Source organism: Capra hircus, chromosome 29, assembly GCF_001704415.2.
Source record: "Capra hircus breed San Clemente chromosome 29, ASM170441v1, whole genome shotgun sequence".
In the NCBI taxonomy this organism is placed as follows: Eukaryota; Metazoa; Chordata; class Mammalia; order Artiodactyla; family Bovidae; genus Capra; species Capra hircus.
The window spans coordinates 25,722,307-25,741,943 of NC_030836.1; the positions used below are offsets into that span (position 1 = coordinate 25,722,307).

General features: G+C 36.7%; 1 protein-coding gene across 1 annotated transcript in view; it reads right to left on the minus strand.

Annotated features, from left to right (window-relative positions):
• GTF2H1 (general transcription factor IIH subunit 1) overlaps positions 1-19,637 on the minus strand; it is a 29,803-nt gene that overhangs the window by 3,367 nt on the left and 6,799 nt on the right. Inside the window, exons 2-14 of the mRNA XM_005699541.3 lie at positions 18,914-19,082; positions 15,604-15,796; positions 14,224-14,389; positions 13,180-13,273; positions 11,694-11,843; positions 11,486-11,565; positions 8,815-8,942; positions 8,614-8,701; positions 6,277-6,365; positions 5,791-5,908; positions 1,717-1,807; positions 1,153-1,268; positions 56-148 (exon numbers count right to left, since the gene is read on the minus strand). Of these exons, the coding sequence (XP_005699598.1) occupies positions 56-148; positions 1,153-1,268; positions 1,717-1,807; positions 5,791-5,908; positions 6,277-6,365; positions 8,614-8,701; positions 8,815-8,942; positions 11,486-11,565; positions 11,694-11,843; positions 13,180-13,273; positions 14,224-14,389; positions 15,604-15,796; positions 18,914-19,067 (1,560 nt within the window). The 5' untranslated portion in view covers positions 19,068-19,082. The remainder of the gene's footprint in view (positions 1-55; positions 149-1,152; positions 1,269-1,716; positions 1,808-5,790; positions 5,909-6,276; positions 6,366-8,613; positions 8,702-8,814; positions 8,943-11,485; positions 11,566-11,693; positions 11,844-13,179; positions 13,274-14,223; positions 14,390-15,603; positions 15,797-18,913; positions 19,083-19,637) is intronic.

Below are 19,637 nucleotides of genomic sequence, written 5' to 3' on the forward strand. Positions count from 1 at the left end.
TCATCATTTTACTACAGAGAAAAAAAATCAGGCCAAAATTAGATTTTTGCCTTACATTTGTGCTTAAATACTGTCTCCGAATTTTTTCTTGGAATGGGCAGAGCTTTGTAACTTGGAATCGTTCCAAGTTACTTTTCATTTTCACTACCTAAAAAAGATGAGAGAAATAATGAATCAGACTCTCAAGAACCTACAGAGATCAAGGGAAAAATACACATAAGGTTACTTTCTTTCTCTAAGATTTACTGGCTCCACCAGGCAGAGAAGCAGTTATCTAATATATTTAGATTTTTTTGGTTCATAATTCCTATCCTTCCTGGTATTTTTTTTGTGCATGTGTATAAATGTGTATGTGGAAAACATACGGTATATACTGTTACAAAATTCCACTTGGTTATTGTGAACATCTTTAAGTCAATAATATTAGGTCATCATTTAAAATGAATATATCTTTAACCAATCCTCTTCTGATAGGTATCAGACCATTTCTAACGCAGACAGTGGTAGAGAAACATCTCTATGGCTCAATATTTGCATATACTCATTCTTAATTATTATTTTCTTATATTTCTAAATGTTGAATTTCTGGATCAAAGCATGTTTTAAAAAGGCAGTACTAGCAGCAGCAGAAAGGACTCTCATCAAACTGGCCAATACCGATTATTTCAAATTTTTTATTCTTTTGCAAATTATACATAAAAAATGCACCTTTTCTGTAGCTTTAAAGATAATCCAGGAAATGAACCCACACTCCCTGCATTGGAAATGTGAACTCTTAACCACTGGACCACTAGGGAAGACCCTAAAGATTGTCTGTAAGATAGTTTATATAGTAAGGCTATTACTATTTTTTTAAAATTGAAGTATAGTTGACTTAACAATGTTGTGTTAGTTTCTGGTGTATAGCAAAATGATAGTTAAGTTTTAAGATGTACAATTAATAGTTATGGAACTGATCTGGATCTCAAGTTTCTTTACAAAATGGGTATCAATACCTACTCCATGAGGATGCTGTGAGGCTTAAATGAAACAATATAGACAAAGTAGTGTTTGGCACATGATAAACGTTCAATACAGTTTTCCAACATCAAGATAACACCTCACTAATTCACATTATCAAAACAGCTGGCTGTGTTTGGGATCAGTTCTAACCTTTTCTTCTAGGAATGGTGTATTAACAGGAAAACAGGACCAGAAGTGCCGTAGAAGTTCCCCAACAGCCACATACAGGTGTTTCAATTCAGACTGAATATCATTTGGCACCATCTCTGCAAAAGAAAAAGAGGTTCACAGAATAAAAGCTATTTTCCCATGTGTGTGCAGTCTCTGAGAGAATTAGAATTTATGCTCACAGTATAAATGTGAATGTGCACTCTGCCAATGTTAAACCTGGATGTGCTATTCTAAGTTAGTGATTTTGTGGCTGACACTAAATTCCCTTGGGGTTTCAGAGGACTTTTCAGGTTTTGCTTTAAGAGGTAGGAGAGGGAAAAAAACTTTTAGTGACATAGCAATGTGCCACTGTTTGTAATATAAAAACAGTACTGAAACGTTAAGCTCTTTTCTAGGTATGCTTCAGGATCTGGATGCATAAAAACAAAACACCGATCCTGGAAATGTTCCAAAGGAAAACCAATACAACTTTAGCACTCTTCTCAAATTGCTCTTTAGAGCTGATTTAGGTAAAGGGGTAGCAACAGGAGGCCCAGAGCGTACGGTTTATGGCTTGCTGTGTCCCTCCCTGCATCAGCGCTCCTCCAGGCGACAGGGCTGTGATGGTGCTACTGGCAGCACTACTTGAGAGAACCTGAAAGGAATGAAGGGAACATTTCAGTTTAACAACGAGTGTCCAGGAACACTCAGTCTATGGCAGCCAGAGTGAGCTACTTCCCATAAGGCTACTAGAATACCTACAAATCTTCCAGAACACCAGGCAAATTCATAGGCACCTCAAAATACACACCCTTTTGTCTAGTCAAGCTTCCCCCACCTTCAAGAGTATAGCTGATGGGTAATATTGTGCTAGTTCCAGGTATACAGCAAACTGATTCAGTTAAACATATATATGTATATAACCATATTCTTTTTTTATTCTTTTATAATTTATCACAAGGTACTGAATACAGTTCTTTGTGCAGTAAATTCTTATTATTTTCTATGCGGTAGTGTGCATCTGTTGGTTCCATACTCCCAATTTATTCCTGCCTCCCCCACCCCTGCCCCCACTTTCCCCTTTGGTAACCAGAAGTTTGTTTTCTATGTCTGAGTCTGTTTCTGTTTTGTAAATAAGTTCATTTGTACTGTTTTTTAGAGTCCACATATAAGTGATATAGCCAAGCTCTTTCTTAGGTACCAACTTCTTAGCACTGAAGGTAAAACTGAGTTTCAGGAAAGAAAAAATGCCAAAAAAAAAAAAAAAAACCCTGGCTGGCAGTTGACAGAAGAAAATCCAGCAAAATAGAAACTTATCACTTGGCATTTTTCAAGGAAGTGGATACACACTGCCAAAAGGGAGAAAAAACCTACATTCCCCACTGTATCCACATGAACATTCAGGGACATAACTGATGTATCTCTTCAATGCGTGCCTAATAAGTGCTAAGGACCAGCCATAGCAAGGAACAAATCATTTGCTGAACAGCTCAAGCACAGGGTTAATGTGTTTCACAAGTAGAAATCCAGGTATGTACGGGCTGGATGAAAAACAGAACACTTAACTTGGTGTGAAGAGCACATTACAGGTCAACTAAGAGTCAAGGAGACATGAAGGTTCACTTGATTCCTATTTCCTTCTGTGTGTACATACAGAAAGTTATAATGCACTGTAAGCAGAAGTTTCACTGATTGCTACACCCGCTGACTAGTCACTGGCTACACTCACGGATACACACCTGATGGCAGATCATCTCTTCATGTGTCTCAGATAATCAAATCACTTTTTGGAGGGAAAAATCTAAACTAACCACAGCTTAAAAAACTTAGTGTTGACCTATATACAATAAAAAGAACTTGTACAAAATAAGTGCTCTTTCAACCTTGAACTAACTAAATAAATAAATGTACAAAAAAAAGTTAGGTGGAACTACTTTGGCCCAAGGGCCAAATCTAGAAGGGAAGATGTAGTCAGACAATCCCATATTTGCTATGTGAGCATAAGTATGTACACACATATTTCTTTGCTTTGTCCACTAGCAGGACAAAGAGACCAGTAGCAAATGACATCCCACCTAGTATTCAGATCTTGGTTTCTAAACCTACTCAACACTTGCCAAGCAGGGAAAGAGTTAGATGAATTTGGAGTATCTATCTCATTGTGCCATAAACTAAAGAGCTGCTCAAAACTGATGAAGATACTGTCAGAAAGATATAGGCGCCAATATAAAGGGCGTGGCAAGGGTATAACTACAAAGGTGCAAGGGTACCTTTTCAGGGGTCACAAAACTTGCCTTTTATTTGTGTTGGTAATTACATGACTGTATATACACACTGAATTCAAAAGAATATACTGAAAAGGTAAATTTTACTGTAAGATATCTCAGTTTAAAAAAAAAAGGATAGCAACAATTTATAACCCACAGAATATAAGAATCCATGCTTATAAAGTAAATAAATATGAATGAGTCAGGGAGGTTCAGAAGGTCAACTGATGGGAGGACAGAATTAGAAAATAACCATTTAACTACCACTATGGTAATAACTGTTTTCAGCAAGAATCATCAACAGATTCTAAAACATTAGTCAGTAAAAGTTTGAGGGTAAACAAAATAGTTACACAGTATCTCCCCACAAGATACTTACTAATTATGAAGGGAGAAATTGGTAAGTTTTCCGAAGAGAAATCAGATAGACAGAGCCTTAACCAAGTGATCAAAGTTAGCACTGCAAGGCAGGACAATAAACATGTGCTTCCTCGTAAGATGCACAAAGGATGACGTAATACTTACGCAGCAACCTGGTGGAATTCTTGCTAAAAATGAAATCCAATCATGAGAAAGTGTTAAGAGAAACTGAAGTTGAGGGCATTCTACAAAAAAACTGACCTACTTTTCGAACATCAAGGTCATGAAAGATAAAGACTGAAAGACTACTCCACCATAAAGGAAACTAAAGAGATGTAAGAACCGAATGCAATTTATGAACCTGATTTGGATGCTGGATCCAAAAAAAATTTTTTTTTTTTGCTCCAGGGACATTAATGGTACAATTGGTGAAAATTTTCCAAGAATATAGGTTAGGGACGTCCCTGGTGGTCTAATGGGTAAGACTCCATGCTCCCAATACAGGGGCCTGGGCGTGATCTAGATCCCATATGCCACAACTAAGATCCTGAGTGCCTCAACTAAGACCATGTATGTTAGTTGCTCAGTCATGTCTGATTCTTTTCAATTCCATGGACTGTAGCCTGCCAGGATCCTGTCCACAGAATTCTACTGGCAAGAATACTGGAGTGGGTTGCCATTTCCTTATCCAAAGACCATGTACAGCCAAATAAAGAAAAAAAATTTTTTGGAAAAGAATACAGGTTAGATAATAAGACTTAAACAATATTAACTTATTGTTTCTGTAACTGTACTGTGTTATTTAGATGTATAGGGATCTGGGGTTTCCTAGGTGGCGCTAGTGGTCAAGAACTCACCTGCCAATGTAGGAGACTAAGAACTAGGTTCAATCCCCGGATCAGGAAGATGTCCTGGAGAGCATGGCAAGACACTCCAGTATCCTTGCCTGGAGAATCCCATGGACAGAGGAGCCTACTGGGGTACAGTCCATAGGGTTTCAAAGAGTTGGACAGGACTGAAGCAACTTAGCATGCTCACAAAGGGATCTACCTTCAAAATGGGTCAGAAAACTTTTGCAACTTTTTGTAAATCTAAGATTATTTCAAGATTAAAAGTTATAAAGTAAACTCCCATATGTGATAAGCACTACAATTCAGGTTTATATTCAGTGTCTGAGTGTTTATGAAACTAGAGAAAAGGGAAAAAATAACTCATTTCTGGGCATGCTGAGGACTGCTTTACAAAGGCAATGGAATTGGAACTATTTTGAATTATTACTATTTGTTCCTTGACACAGAAACAGGCAAAGGACACTCTTAAGAGAGAAAGCATGAGAAAAAGCACAGGAAGCACGTAGATGACACGATTAAAAACCTCTGGGTAGTTTATAGTGTGTTACGCTGGAGTACAGGACTCTTTTTAAGTTATGTGGGGAAGGAAATGGTGGATATGGCTGGAGTTGGGACTAGAGATGTGGGTTAGGGTCAGATTGTAGGGTTTGGCGAGTCAGAGAAAGAACATCCAGTTACTATGAGAAGAAAGGGAAGCACTAAAGGTTTTTAACTTGCAGTGTGATGTGGTTGGAATCATGCTTTTATTAAAATAACTTGCAGTGGCTGTGCTGAAAACCTGACCTGTTTACCTAAGTCAAGGTGATGGAGTGAAGAATTACTGAACTGACAGAACTTGCTGATCAACTGAAGTATGTCTAAGGGCAGGCAAAAACAAAGACTATCTACAGAATGATGTCCAGAAATTTTTTGGAAATCTGGGAGATTTTTCCAACAAAACTGTATATATGGAAGAAAAAAAAATCACCAACCACAAAACTCATTATTTTATTTTCATTATCATCTGAACTTCAGGTATGCCAAATATTTCTCTTTACCTTTTTCAATTTATTAAGCAGAAATATGTCTTTACCCCAAGTAAAGTATGAGTTTTATAAATATGAATGTGCTCATAAAAAGTAACTGGGAATTCTGTTTTTCAAACTGTATAAGTCACCTACCTGAGTTAATCTGGGTGTATAAGCTTCCATTTCTTGTCTAATACTTTGAAAAGAATTAATAATGTCCTGACTTGTTGCATACTGCAGCGACTGGATTGGAGTTGGACCATGATAATACCTGAAGATTAGCCAAGAAATTACTAATCACATATAATGAGGGTGCTCAATATTTGTCCGTCAAATATTTTAGCAGTCTCCATACAACATTCCCCCCAAGTAAAGAGTTAAAGATATTTCAATTAAATAACTTAATTCCAATAAGGGTAATAAGAGAACAGCACAGATAGCTAAGTTATTTTCTTCGCTTCAATCATTTAGGATCCTTTCCTGAGATTTACAAAGTAACTTTTTAAGGAAATACAATACTATATTTTATGGCAACAAACTGATAAAAACTTGAATACTACACTTGCAGAATAAATTCTGTACCAACTTGTGTTATAAAACTATTTTGCTTCAAATTAACTTAATAGTCACCAAACTTACCTATCTGACTTCTTGAGGTTTAGTGCAATTGTTTTTATGGAATTATTTTTTCCCAAGTCTTCATATTCAATGGATTCTTGTAACTTCGCCTATAATTATCAACACAACACTTTTTATTGCTGCACTTCCTACATGTGTCCCCTCTATACATAGCTACCACTTAACAGAGTAATTGTTTTCCTATACTCTGACCATACTATGCATCATTAAACCTTTAATATTTGAAAATCTAATAGATGAAAATGTGTATTTTACTCAAAATAAATTAAAAAAATTCATTTTATTATCTGTTGCAAATACTTTTTGCCCCCACTTTGGTGTTTTTCAGTTTTAATTATTCCCTTTATACTTATTCTTCTGTGGATTTTTTTTTTTTTTTTGCTTAAACTTTGATCCAACAGAATTTATTGTAAAATAAAGAATAAGGTAGGGAATTAGTTTTTTAAAAAAATATTATTAATCAGTCCCCCAACATCATTTGTAGAATAACATCTTTCCCCACTGATTCTGAAATGCCATGTTTATCATATATGTATTTAATCACTCCATGTATTTGGGTTTATGTCTGCATTCTTTATCTTGGTTTTACTAATGAGCTTTCTCCTGGACTGTATACGAACAAATCTGACCTTAGCATGCTATTCAGAGTAATGTATCAATCAGTCCCACCTCGCATAGATTCAGTGTGTTTTTACTACTTTCTCATTTCTATACCCTTGAGCCAACTGTCATCAGGCATACTGATGTCTTTCACTACCGTTCCTGTATGTCAAGCTCATTTCTACCCCTCCTGCTGCCTGATTTAAGTCATGTCCTGACCCAACCGTTTATATGAATCCAAATCTTAAATCTCTGCCAAGGCCTGGTCATCCACCTAACTTTCACACTTAACTGAAAGCTCCATGAATATGAGGACTCTTATTATTATTCCAGGATCTCTCATTTTATAAATCCCTTGTAGAACACACAGCAGACAACTACTGATGTGAAAGAACATCTTCAGTCAGTGTATCACTGAATATTGTGAAAATTCACACAGTGATTTTTGACAATTTCATCACTACCAAGAATCAAGGGTACTCAGTGCAATATTGCAAAGCAAAAAATCACTTCCAAGATTTCTTTTTAGCATCTCTAACTTATATTTTAGCTTCACTTTGCTTATTTCAGAAAAGAAATATCTTACTTTGTTAATTTTAAAGGTGTATATCCTGTAGAAATATATTAGGTGACTGAAATACATAAAGGACCCATAATCTCTTAAAGTTCATAAAGTTCACAAACTTAACTGTATATTAGTTTGTTCTACAAACTTTATCTACTTACTCTCTGGTTCCTACTGTAAATAAACAATTACTATACTTTAAATTCTGTTTTACAATTATTCTTTTCATTTTGTCTTACCTATAGACACTAAATTCTTTGAGGACAAAAACCCAGTCTTACTCATTGTTTCCTGCCACCTAATATGGCATGTAAGGCAACGAAAAAATGGTTTCTTTTAATTTTAATCAAGTGAACTATTGTCATGGTATATGCGAACTCACTTTAATTCAACGTATCAATAATCCTTTAAAGCAGTCATTATTCGCTGCATGCATCACTCTCCACTGTAGGGATGTATCACGACTATCATGTTTGCTATTTTCTCAATTATAATACTGTCAGTGTATCTGTATCTAAATCTTTGCATGTATCTTAAAAAAAAAAAAAAGTTCCAAGTGGAATACTGTCCGGAAGTGAAATTAAGGGTATAAACCTTTAAAAATTTAATACACTTTATTGCCTGATTGCCCTCTAAGAAACCCTTGTCATAATTTTTATAATGAGGGAGGAACTTAAAATTGAGGGATACAGAAGCTTGGCAAAGTTGCAAAGAGAGAAGAAATATACAAGTAGGTAACTGTTCATACTCCCTCACAATCCATCTTCAGTATTTAACGAAAGACATTTCTAGTTCTAAAATGCTAGGTTTTACATGAGGGCCAAATCTTATCTTTTAAAGTCAAATACACAAACCTTTAGTTTTTTCTTTCTGTCATATTGCCGTTGTTGGGTACTCTCTTCCAGAAAATGAAACTATGCATTAACATGTATGTGTGTTTACAGGTGAAGGAGAAAAATAAAACAATAAAACCAGTTAACAGACTTGAGTCTATGGAAACTAGGCTGGTAAGCCAAAACTGAGAAGTATTCTTTAAGCCAAATACTTAACAGCTTGGTCAGAAGAATTAAAGCCATCTGAACTTATCAAGGGTCAACAGAAGGTACTGGCAGTTACATAACATATATCTGGAGAAATCTGAGCCATAAGCATTCCAGACTTTTTACTCATACCCTTTTGATTGCTGGCTGAAAGCAATCTGTATCTCCGGAATTGCCATCAGTACTGCTGGGCTCACCATTTTGTTCCTTTTGTGCTTCTCTGAAAACAAAGGGAAAAAAATTAATGTTAAGTACCACAGGAAGAAGAACAACAAAACTCTATCTGGCTATCACGGAAAGCCCAGTTACTGCACCTCTGCATGTGTACTTAACTGTTTCCTGAGACCTGCTGCCAGGACCATGGCACTGTGATGGTTAAATCTCTTGATGATGGCAGCGTTGCTGTTCTCTCTGATGGACTTAGAATTAGAAGTAGATGGCACGGAGGAAATGCCATAGCCCTGCAAGGAACAATTTAGTACAGATATGTTGAGTTAAAAAATTTTCTGGATATAGGACTCAAAATATTTACAGGTAAAAATTTAAAAATAAGTAACATTATACATACACACAAAAATGAAAAAATGCTACTAACTGCTTTTAGTATCACAAAAATATCTTAACTGCTAAGTGCTGCATTTTTTTCCCTAAGGAGCAATTTTGGGCTAGTTAGCAAAACATTAAAATATTGGTTAGTTGGGATGCTGGGCTGTAAGCCATTACACTTAAGTTAAAACTTACAGGTGCTACGAAAGAAGTGGTCAATCCCATTAGAGGTGGGGGGCGGGGAGGGTAGGTTCAAAAGAGCTTCGCGGAGCACCGTAAGATGAATAGGTAGGTGCTTGCAAGGCAAACACTGAGACATTTCAGGAAGAAGAAACTGCTTAAACAAAAGGTATAGGAGTAATGTAAAACATATTGTGTCATGGGTTTGTATGCAGTTCAGTATACCTCAAATGAAGGGTGGGACAGGAAACAGCCCCAACTGAGTATGCAGAGGCCAAGTTAAGAAGAGACTGGCAGTAGTTCCGATTTTATTCTAAGTTCAATGAGAAATCCCTGAAAAAGTTTTTACATAGGGGAACATTATGATCTGATTTATAACTCTTACTGCTAGGGAAGAATAAACTATAGGGAACAAAAAGAAACAAGAAGATCAATTAGGAGGCTAATGTGTCTGTGCAGACAGTTTTGAGACGTAGCGCACTTGCTGAGCAACTGAATGTTAGAGGTCTACAAAGGGGTGGGATCAAGGAGACTACTAGGTTTTGGCTTGAACAAACGAGTCCATGGTACTGTTTTTTTTTTTTAACTGACACAGGGAAGGGCCAGGAAGAAATAGGTTTTTGATGATGGGAATCAAAGACTCCATTCTGGACATGTTATGCTGAGGGGTGTGTGGAAACAACCTAGATGAAGATGCCAAGTCGGGAGTTGGACATATGATTCTGGACTTCTTGGGTTAGCCAGACCAGGACTAATTGGGAGTCATCATCACACAGTTAGTACTGGTATTTTTAGCAATGGAATGGAAAGAATGTAATTACAAGGAGCCCCAAGCCCATATCCTGGGACAGAATTACTAGAGGATGATAGGGAAAGAGGAGGGAAAAACTGAATCAACCAACACTTTTATTAAAAGGCTTGGTTTTATCAACTTTTATATATCCATGCAAGGGAATACAACATGGATAGTTTTAAAAATGTAAATAATAATAATAAAAATAATAGATCATTGTGTAACTTTAAGGTTTACAATGTGTTGATTTCAGATTGCAAAATGATCACCAGTGTAGCTAATACCCCATCATGTCACATAATTATCGTTTCTCTTGCTGAGAACTAAGACCCAGTTTCTGAGCAACCTGAGGTTTCTACTGTCAGCCAGGCTGTGCATTAGGTCTACAAAAATGATCTACTAGCTGTAAGTTCGTATACTTAAACAACAACTCTCCAAATTTCCTACCCCTCCTTAAGGTCAGAACTATTAACCTCATTTTACAAGAAAACTGATATTAGAAACATTAAAAAAACTACAATTTAAAACCAAGTAGTTTGGTTTTAAAGTCAACGTACTTAACAGCTGTGTGGTTTATTTAGCTTCATTTCCTCAGGGTGATTAAAGAGGTCATGTTTATAATGTGTTGAGATTCACCAAGGAAGTGACTGAGTGCTGGGAATTTTCAAGAAAACAACTGAATTTCATTCGGGAAACAACTAACTGGGGCACCAAGATTATTTTCTGTTAATTTAATAATTTAGACTATAGATGAAATTTTAGCATTGGTTTTCTCACCTGGAGCACGCATACACTAAGAGAAGGCAGACAAGAACACGTCAATAGAAAAGGAGCCAAAGGAAAGCAAGAAAATTAACAAGTTAAACGAAGGGCACTAAAAGGTAACAGTGTCCAGAGAGTAACTGAGGAAGGCAAGTTCCTTTCTAGACGAGAAGACAGAGGCAGGGACAGAATTAGCCTTGATCAGAAGGGATCACCTATTTCTCTAGCATTGGATGAATTTCTAAGTCTGGAGTCATGATGTTGAGGTAGGTAGCTCATACTCGATGGTCCAGCTACTGAAACATAATGGGGCTAATGTGGAGTAATGGTCATGACTGTGCTTAACATTTGGTAAACAGTGGGCAACCAATGATGTTTATCATCTTTTCCCTATCTACGAATATTTTTTCACACTTACTTAATGTTAGATATAGCATAAACATTTGTTAAACCTTCATTAATACCTAGACAACTGTTGATAAGGCAGTTAAAAAATTCTTGTAAAAAATGTTCTACCAACTCACAGAGGAATTTCAGTTCTCCCATGCAATCTTAATAATGAACAGTGCTATCAAAAAAGCACTTTTGATAAACCACTCCAAATAACATTCTGTTTTACCTTCTCACAAGTAGAACATCCATACTTTACGCAATTTTAAAATACAAATGTTGAAGACTAGGAAAAGACTGTTTTCTCTTGTAAATCCTTTTACTACTACTTACCTCATCTAATGGTTTATCTTCCAAAGCTGTTAAGTCAAGTAGCGGGTTTTTCACTCCTAATGAAACCATTGTTTTTAATCCTAGAGAATCAATGAAATAAAAAATTGATTAAGTTTTACGTTTCCCAGAAAGCAAAAAATCAGTAATGGCACTGATGACTAGAGAGCAGCAGATTAAATGCTAGAGTGTGTCAGGGATAAGCAATTACCTTTTTCATCTATTTTGGCACATTCTGCAAAGAGGTCCTTTGACCCTGTATTCAGCCGGTCCCTGTGAAAATAATGGGACTGAAAGAAACGTGTCCAGAATTCCTTTTCTGTCATGTTGTGGGGAACATTTTCTGCATATTTCATTTTTACTGTGAATAAAAACCACAATAGTTACATACTGAATTTCCAATTCTTAAAACCTCTCAAATTAGTTTAAAAGTAGTCCAAGAGCAAAACCAAATTGTAAAAGATTTCAACTTTACAAACAATATGTAATAATTTAACTGTAAGTTATCATTTGAGAGATTACGTTAGACGTTACCTTTACGAATCTTAAATTACAAACAAAACTTTATTTTGCACCAAGAAAATTATTAAGCTTCAAGTTTCAAAGTTTTATTGGGAACATCAAGATTAAGAGGAAGACCTGAGTTTGCCTGTTTGATCATTTATATATGGACACTTTTAGTCCAAGACACCATATTGGGTGCTGGGGAAATAAAGATCTCCATAACCCACTGGACTATCAGTTCAGCACTCCAGAAGCCTGTGTTGTCTAATAAGCAAAGAGATTAAGTTAAGAGGTTAAGGTCTCTTAAGCTGGAAAGCCTGAGTTTAAAATTCGAGGTCTACTACTTATTACCCAATGTGATGCTGGACGAATTTCTTTATCTTGGTTTCCTTATCTGCAACATGGGGTAATAACAACCTAATTCATAGGTACTATTTGTGACAATTAATGTTAACACACACAAAGGCCTCAGAATGGTGTCTCACAAAGATTAAACACTACATAATTATTATCAGAAAAATAGAAAATAATTACATTATAATGTGGTAAGACACACAGCCCTGTAGATGGAATGGAGAGGGGGATTACATCTGCCTACGGAAGTCAGATTTTACAGAAGTGGCAATGAAGTGATGCTTGAGGTGAATCCTGCAGAAGACTGTCTCCTAAGGAGTCAAGGGGCAGAAGGTGAGGAAGCAGGGAGAGAGAACAAAATGGCTTGAGAGCTTTATGTAGTTAGAACAATAACTGAAGTAACTGTTTTCAACCTTGGCTGTACATCAACATTACTAGAGCTAGGATCAAACCATTTATACTTTAGGTGATTTCTCCAAGGGAAATGATTTGTGGGTTAGAAGTCATTCTGCAGGCAGCATGAAGGATGATCTGAGTTAGTGCTGTGGACACTCATTTACTGATGCCTCTGGAGTATGTCAGCCTACTCAGGTTATGTTAAAAGGTAAATAAAGTTTAAGAACCACCAGTGGAAAGAATGAAGGTCATCATATCCATGGATTGATGTCAGTACATTACACACTAACCTCAATATCTACCACGTCAAGCACTGGATACAGTACTTTACATGTTTTATTGCACTTCATCAGGAATACAGGTAAGCTTTTTGTTTTTCAGATATTTCACTGAATTCATTCAAACAAATATTTTAACTATCTGAAAGAACTGATTCTTCTTACCTGCTGGATAGGTCCTAAAAATGGACTCAATGATATCAGATGTTAAATTATATCTCAAACCATTACATCCATCTGTCTGGGGTCGGACATCAGCCTAAAATAAAGACATTTGTTAAGAGTATTGGGCCAAGATGTCTAAGAACCCAATGGACACTGGAGAAAGGAGGAAAAACAGAGTCTCTGAATGAAATACAGAGACAGACAAATCCTTTGCCTTTATTTGGCACAGAGATGGGTCAAATCAATCTGACCTGCTTCACATAACTTTAGTGACCAGTAAAATCTATGTTTCTGAAAACACAACATGGTCAAACAGACACATTTAAATGTGGCCAAAGGCAGATACTTAGTGGAAATTTAACATAAAGCTTACAGTTACCAAATATTTAACTATTTGGTTACAACATATTATCTGATTGTTTTAAGAAAGGCCTTATTAATTCAATTCATTGCTAAGCACTCAGAAAGATGCCAAACATGTAACTGGTACTGAAATTTTAATGCTTTGGTTTTACCACAGTATAGACTGAAACTCACTTTCTAATTCCATATATATGGTATCCTCAACTTTCCTTTCAAGATACATGTTACAAATCTTCTTTAATTAAAAAATTTTTTTTTTTACCTTTTGCTCATGTGACATAGCATGTGTGGTCTTACTTCCCTGACCAGGAACTAAACCAGTGCCCCCTGCATTGTAAGTGCAGAGTCTTAACCACTGGGCTGCCAGAGGAGTTCCCAAATTTTACTTTTTTGTAACATGATGGTCATTTTACATTTAAACTTGCATTATAAGTAAAATATTGAAATCATTAAAAAAGGAAAAAAAGATATCTGAAAGCCCTTACTTTAAAAGTATTAGGGGAAATAAGCATCAGTCCAACTGCTAGAAGATTCATTTTCAAAAGTCCATTTTAGAAGAGTATCATGGCTACTGAAGTATCTTGTTAATTTAAGGAAATACTACATTTTCCAGAAAAATGGCATCATTAGCACATATACCAGGGTTTTTTTCCTCTTTAGAAATCTAGAAGGGTCACATACCAGAAATGCTGCAGAAATGCCAACATCCTGCTTATGATTAGACGTGGAAGAACTCTCTGCTGCGTTCACATTTAAACGATTGGCCCAGAATTCCTCAGCACTGATGACCTGACTCACAACAAGGTCTTTATAAAGCTGAAACAAAACAGGATCTTCTTGCAGCATTCTGGTGATAGAATATATCAACATATTGAACTTTTAGAATAAAACACCATTTAGGTAGCATTCTAAAAAGACCTTAGCTACACAAAACACCCAATTTTCATTTTGTGATGACTGAGCGGCAAAGGTCATTTACTTCATTTGTTAGTAACTAAAAGCAAAAAAACATTTTTGGAGGAAGAAATCCAGTGCAGATAACTGGAAGGCAGTTGAAGCAGCAAAGGCTCAAGTCTTTGAGGGCCTGGATTTGGTCCTATTCATCCCTATGTTCCAGTGACACAAAGGCTGCATTTGTACAGTACTGTGGTTTCTTTCACGAAAAGCTGAATGGGAAGAGGGATTTTCTATCAACTAAGTTTTTCATGGTGATATACACTTGGAGCTATAAGCACAGAAAGATAATTCATCTTGTCAGAAATTCTCATTATTTTAAATTTATTTATTTGACCATGCCACACTACATGCAGGATCTTAGTTCCTGAGCAGGTATTGCATCTATGCCCCAGCAATGGAAGCGTAGATTCTTAACCACTGGACTGCCAGGAAGGCCCAGAAATTCTTGTTATTTTAGATGTTTTCTAAACTTATACAGTATGACTTTCAGGTTTCTCATTCACAAACATACTTTTTAGTATCATCTCTGTGACAGAGAATTAAGGGATCTTGGCATCTTTGAATTACACTTTTGTTCCTAATCTGATATTAGGCTTGAGGCAGTTGGTTTAACTTCTAATTCACTGTATTTGCTGAAAGCCAAAGTTAGTTAAGATGCTGAAGTTAAGAACCAAGCATACGGAGCACCAAACTCAGCTCCCTATGTTATACAGCTGCTTCCCACTAGCTATTTCACACAAGATGCTGTGTACATGTTGCCGCTACTTTCTACACTCGTCCTACTCTCTCCTTCCCCCACTGTGTCCACAAGTTCACTCTCTACATCTGCGTCTCCATTCCTTCCCTGCAGATGGATTTAAAAGGGAGGGGATACATGTATAATTATGGCTGATTTGCGTTGCTGTACAGCAAAAAGCAACACAACATTGTAAAGCAATTTTCCTCCAATTAAAAAAAAAACCCAAACCAAACACAGAGATAAAGATAACAAAGCCTATATTTTCCAAGACTACACTATCAAAGCACAAAGGGTGAGAAATAAACTATTACTTGACTGGTAAGAACCTAGCGTCTCTTTAAAAGGCTGTTCTTTCCCTCCTTCACCTGTTCTTCTCTTCCAGCTCTTTATTTGCTTTCCTCTTGAATTTGGGAAGCAGTTGCTGAAGAAGGTCTTTCACTGCATCTCGCTCTTTCACTGCTGTGCTTTCATTGGAAAAATGGAAGTTAGTTGTGTCCCCTGCATGCAGGACCAGTTGAAGCTGAATTTTCGCTTTTCCTTCTGGACTGATTTTCTGGCCTAAAAAGAAGCATGAGGCTAGTTAGATGAGGACACTCACACTGTGCACACAGTCACACAGTAAGTTACTTCTCATCCCAAGAAGACTCAGGCTTTCTTTGGGCTTTAGTTGCCCTATTCCAATCTTGATGCTTAAGAAGAAATCCACTCTTTCCAAATAATTGCATACTACCAGAGCACGGTTCAACAAATTCACTGGTAACACTCAGGTTCCTTCTATAGTATTCTTTTTGTGTGGCATGTCTTACCCAGTATTCCACCTCTGGATGCTAAAGGGCTTTTGTTTCCACTCAAGTGAGCAGATTTCTTTAAAGCTTTCTGCACAGCCAACTTGGGAGTCCTGAATCCACCAACAGCTGCTTCCACCTGACATTTTCATTAATAAAAATGATCTGTCACAATTCAAAAAACTCCAAAACATAGCTCATGGCTTATTTACTAGCTGCGAGGGGAAATATGTAATTTTACATTTGGAGATCAGGTGTCAACACTTTAACCAAGTGATCAAACTTAGCCACATTAAAAATGAGCAACCTGACACTGTGGGCTTTCTGAGGTGACAGAACAGGAAGCCAGCACCACCACTTAGGTGCTCTTCTTGCTCAAATGTTTAACTTCAGTATAATCAAGGCTGCAGACCTGACTTTTAGTTTATAAGAAATACAGGAAATAATTAAATAAAACCTTGATCTGACATAATCAGGATGTATGATATTCTACAAATCCATACTCCTAAAGAAGAGACTACAGAGACCACAACTACATACATGAACCTAGACCAGATATTGATTAAAATAAAAAACAAACAAAAAACCCACAGCTATAGAAAACAATGTTTGGACAACTGGAGAAAAAAAAAAATCCAACAGTGGTATGGATATTTATTAAAATTTCCTTGGTGTCATAATGTTACGAGCAAAGTGTATGCACATATAATAAAATATGGCAAAATTTAAAGAGAAATGTTTTCAATGAAGATGTTGCTTCCAAACCAACAGTTTAGATAAAATACCTTACAGCTAAAAGTAGCAATATGAAGTCATTTACATTGTCAGCCAGCCTCTTCTATTATTCTGTTCCTCCAAAACAAACTCACTTCTTTCTAGGTATCTTTTCTTAGTCATTGCTTTATTCTTGCTTTATCTTAGCTTGTGCCTCTGAGAGGCCTACTTCTGAAGTTTTTAAACTAACAAAATTGCTGATTTTTACCTTAGAGTTGGACTGTGAAGAAAGTTGAGCACCGAAAAATTGATGCTTTTGAACTGTGGTGTTGGAGAAGACTCTTGAGAGTCCCTTGGACTGCAAGGAGATCCAACCAGTCCATTCTAAAGGAGATCAGTCCTGGATGTTCTTTGGAACGAATGATGATAGAGTTGAAACTCTACTATTTTGGCCACCTCATGCGAAGAGCTGACTCATCGGAAAAGCCTCTAATGCTGGGAGGGATAGGGGACAACCAAGGATGAGATGGCTGGATGGCATCATGGACTCGATGGACATGAGCCTGAGTGAACTCCAGGAGTTGGTGATGGACAGGGAGGTCTGGTGTGCTGCAATTCATAGGGTCGCAGAGTTGCACACGACTGAGTGACTGAACTCAACTGAACGTTATTACTGAAAACTTCCAATGGCTTCTTTCAGAAACGAGCATTCTTTCAAATATTCAACTTAAAATGAAAACTGATTTTATGCACATCTAGAGTTTGGTATGTGCTCTCCTCCCAACAGACAGGATAGGCATGTTCTCTACTGCATGCTGTAAGAATCACAGAGAGTCTATGTTTTGCAAAGGTATAGAGCAGGCTTCCCACTTAAAAGAAGTGCTAATACAGACAGTTCCTATTTCGTGAGGCTACAGAAGAACCAATGCTAATTTGCAAGATTATTATTGGTGAGGCATTTCTCCACAGAAACAAAGTTTTAAGCAGTGTTGGCAGGAGACTGGACAAAGACCAGATAGCTCAAGCAGTACTGAATTATTAATATAATGAATTTTAAACAGTATTTCCTTTTGGAAATTAAGATACTAAGTTATTTCAGGGGAGAAAGATGAAGATCTTGGTCATTTCCAGCAGCAAATTAGAGGTAAGCCCTTTGGGGAACTGTTCATATACAAAGGACCTTGTATACTGACCTCTCGCAAGTTGAGGACTACCTATGTTTTAAGGTGTCATATTTCTTGAAATATGCAAAGGATTTTATCTAGGAGAAGAATCTCATATCCAGGAAGATAAATGAATTCATATTAACGGTTACAGTTAAGATACCACAATTTGTCAAGGGCTTTGTTGCCCAGACTCCCCTGGGGTCCCTCCTATTCAAGATCTTTTAGTTAGGTAAACTGCAGAAATCCCTTTCAGAGTAAAGGTTCTAAATCTCAGGATTCACTTAGTGCCTTTAAACTTAATTACTGAGCCACAAAGTGCCATACCCTTTGGGTAATAAATTCAAAGTTAATTTAGTTGGAAAAGAGAAGGGGTTTTGATGTTAGCTTTCATACTTGAAAATCATAAAAAGGATATAAATATATTATGCTCTGTATTTCTCCCATCTACATTTTATATAAAACTGAGCTTATTTTCTCAATAGATAATGGACACATTACCAAAGATTAGACAACTTTACTTAAATGATACAATTTTATTAAGGGAAACCTGGCATCATCTATCAAGATTTTAAATACATGAGCCATTTGAACCAGTAAGTCCACTGAAGAGGTGTATCCCATACACATGACCTACTCAAAAAGATGTTAGTGCACAGGTCAATACTACAACACTGCTTTCAATAACAGAATTCTGGAGACTTCCTAAACGTCCTTCAATAGGTTAAGTAAACGACTAACTCCATTCAGTGGACTATTAGGTAACTCTTAAAAAGAAAGTATGTGTGGAAATCTTTACATGAGATTGATTTACATATGTGAATTGTACATACTCTATTACTGTAGAAAGGCAGGTGATAGAATAATATACATTCAGTGACCCCACTTTGTAATTATGTCAATACAATTGACTTTTTTTGACAATAGAAAATCCACAAAGATTGTAAAAGCTGTCTCCTTATAAAATTACTAACAAAAACAATATACATCACACCTTAGTATAGTTGACTTACATTTGATATCTGCATACATATGGCTGATGGTAAATCTATCTTTGCCTTCAGGTGCCCAAGCAATTCTTTCTGCCATGAGGTACAGAGCTCCATCCTGCTTCTTCTGTCGCACCTTCTTTACAATCAACAAAACTTCTTCAGATGAAGTTGCCATGATGGCTAGAAGGTGCTAAAAAAAAAAAAGGATTTCACATCTCAATTAGGGTTGGATCTGTTGATTTTGAGTCCCTTCTAAAACTAAAATGAGTAATAAAGGGAAAAAAAAGTCGTTTCCCTCATTCAAAGTTAAAGTATTGCGCTATTCCTTTAAAATTAAATTTCATTTTGTTCATATCACAGGTGTGAATTTATACAAAACTGATGCACCTGCCAGTTTTCAAACCGTTTCTACATACGCTGATCCTAGTATTTTTGATTTATTTTTTTCAGTTATATTCTTAAATCTTAAATGTATGATTTGACTACAAATATGTGGTTTATAAGGAAAAGGCAATGTCAACCCATTCCAGTACTCTTGCCTGGAAAATCCCATGGGTGGAGGAGCCTGGTAGGCTGCCATCCATGGGGTCACTAACAGTCGGATATGACTGAGTGACTTCACTTTCACTTTTCCCTTTCATGCATTGGAGAAGGAAATGGCAACCCACTCCAGTGTTCTTGCCTGGAGGATCCCAGGGACGGCGGAGCCTGGTGGGCTGCCATCTATGGGGTTGCACAGAGTCGG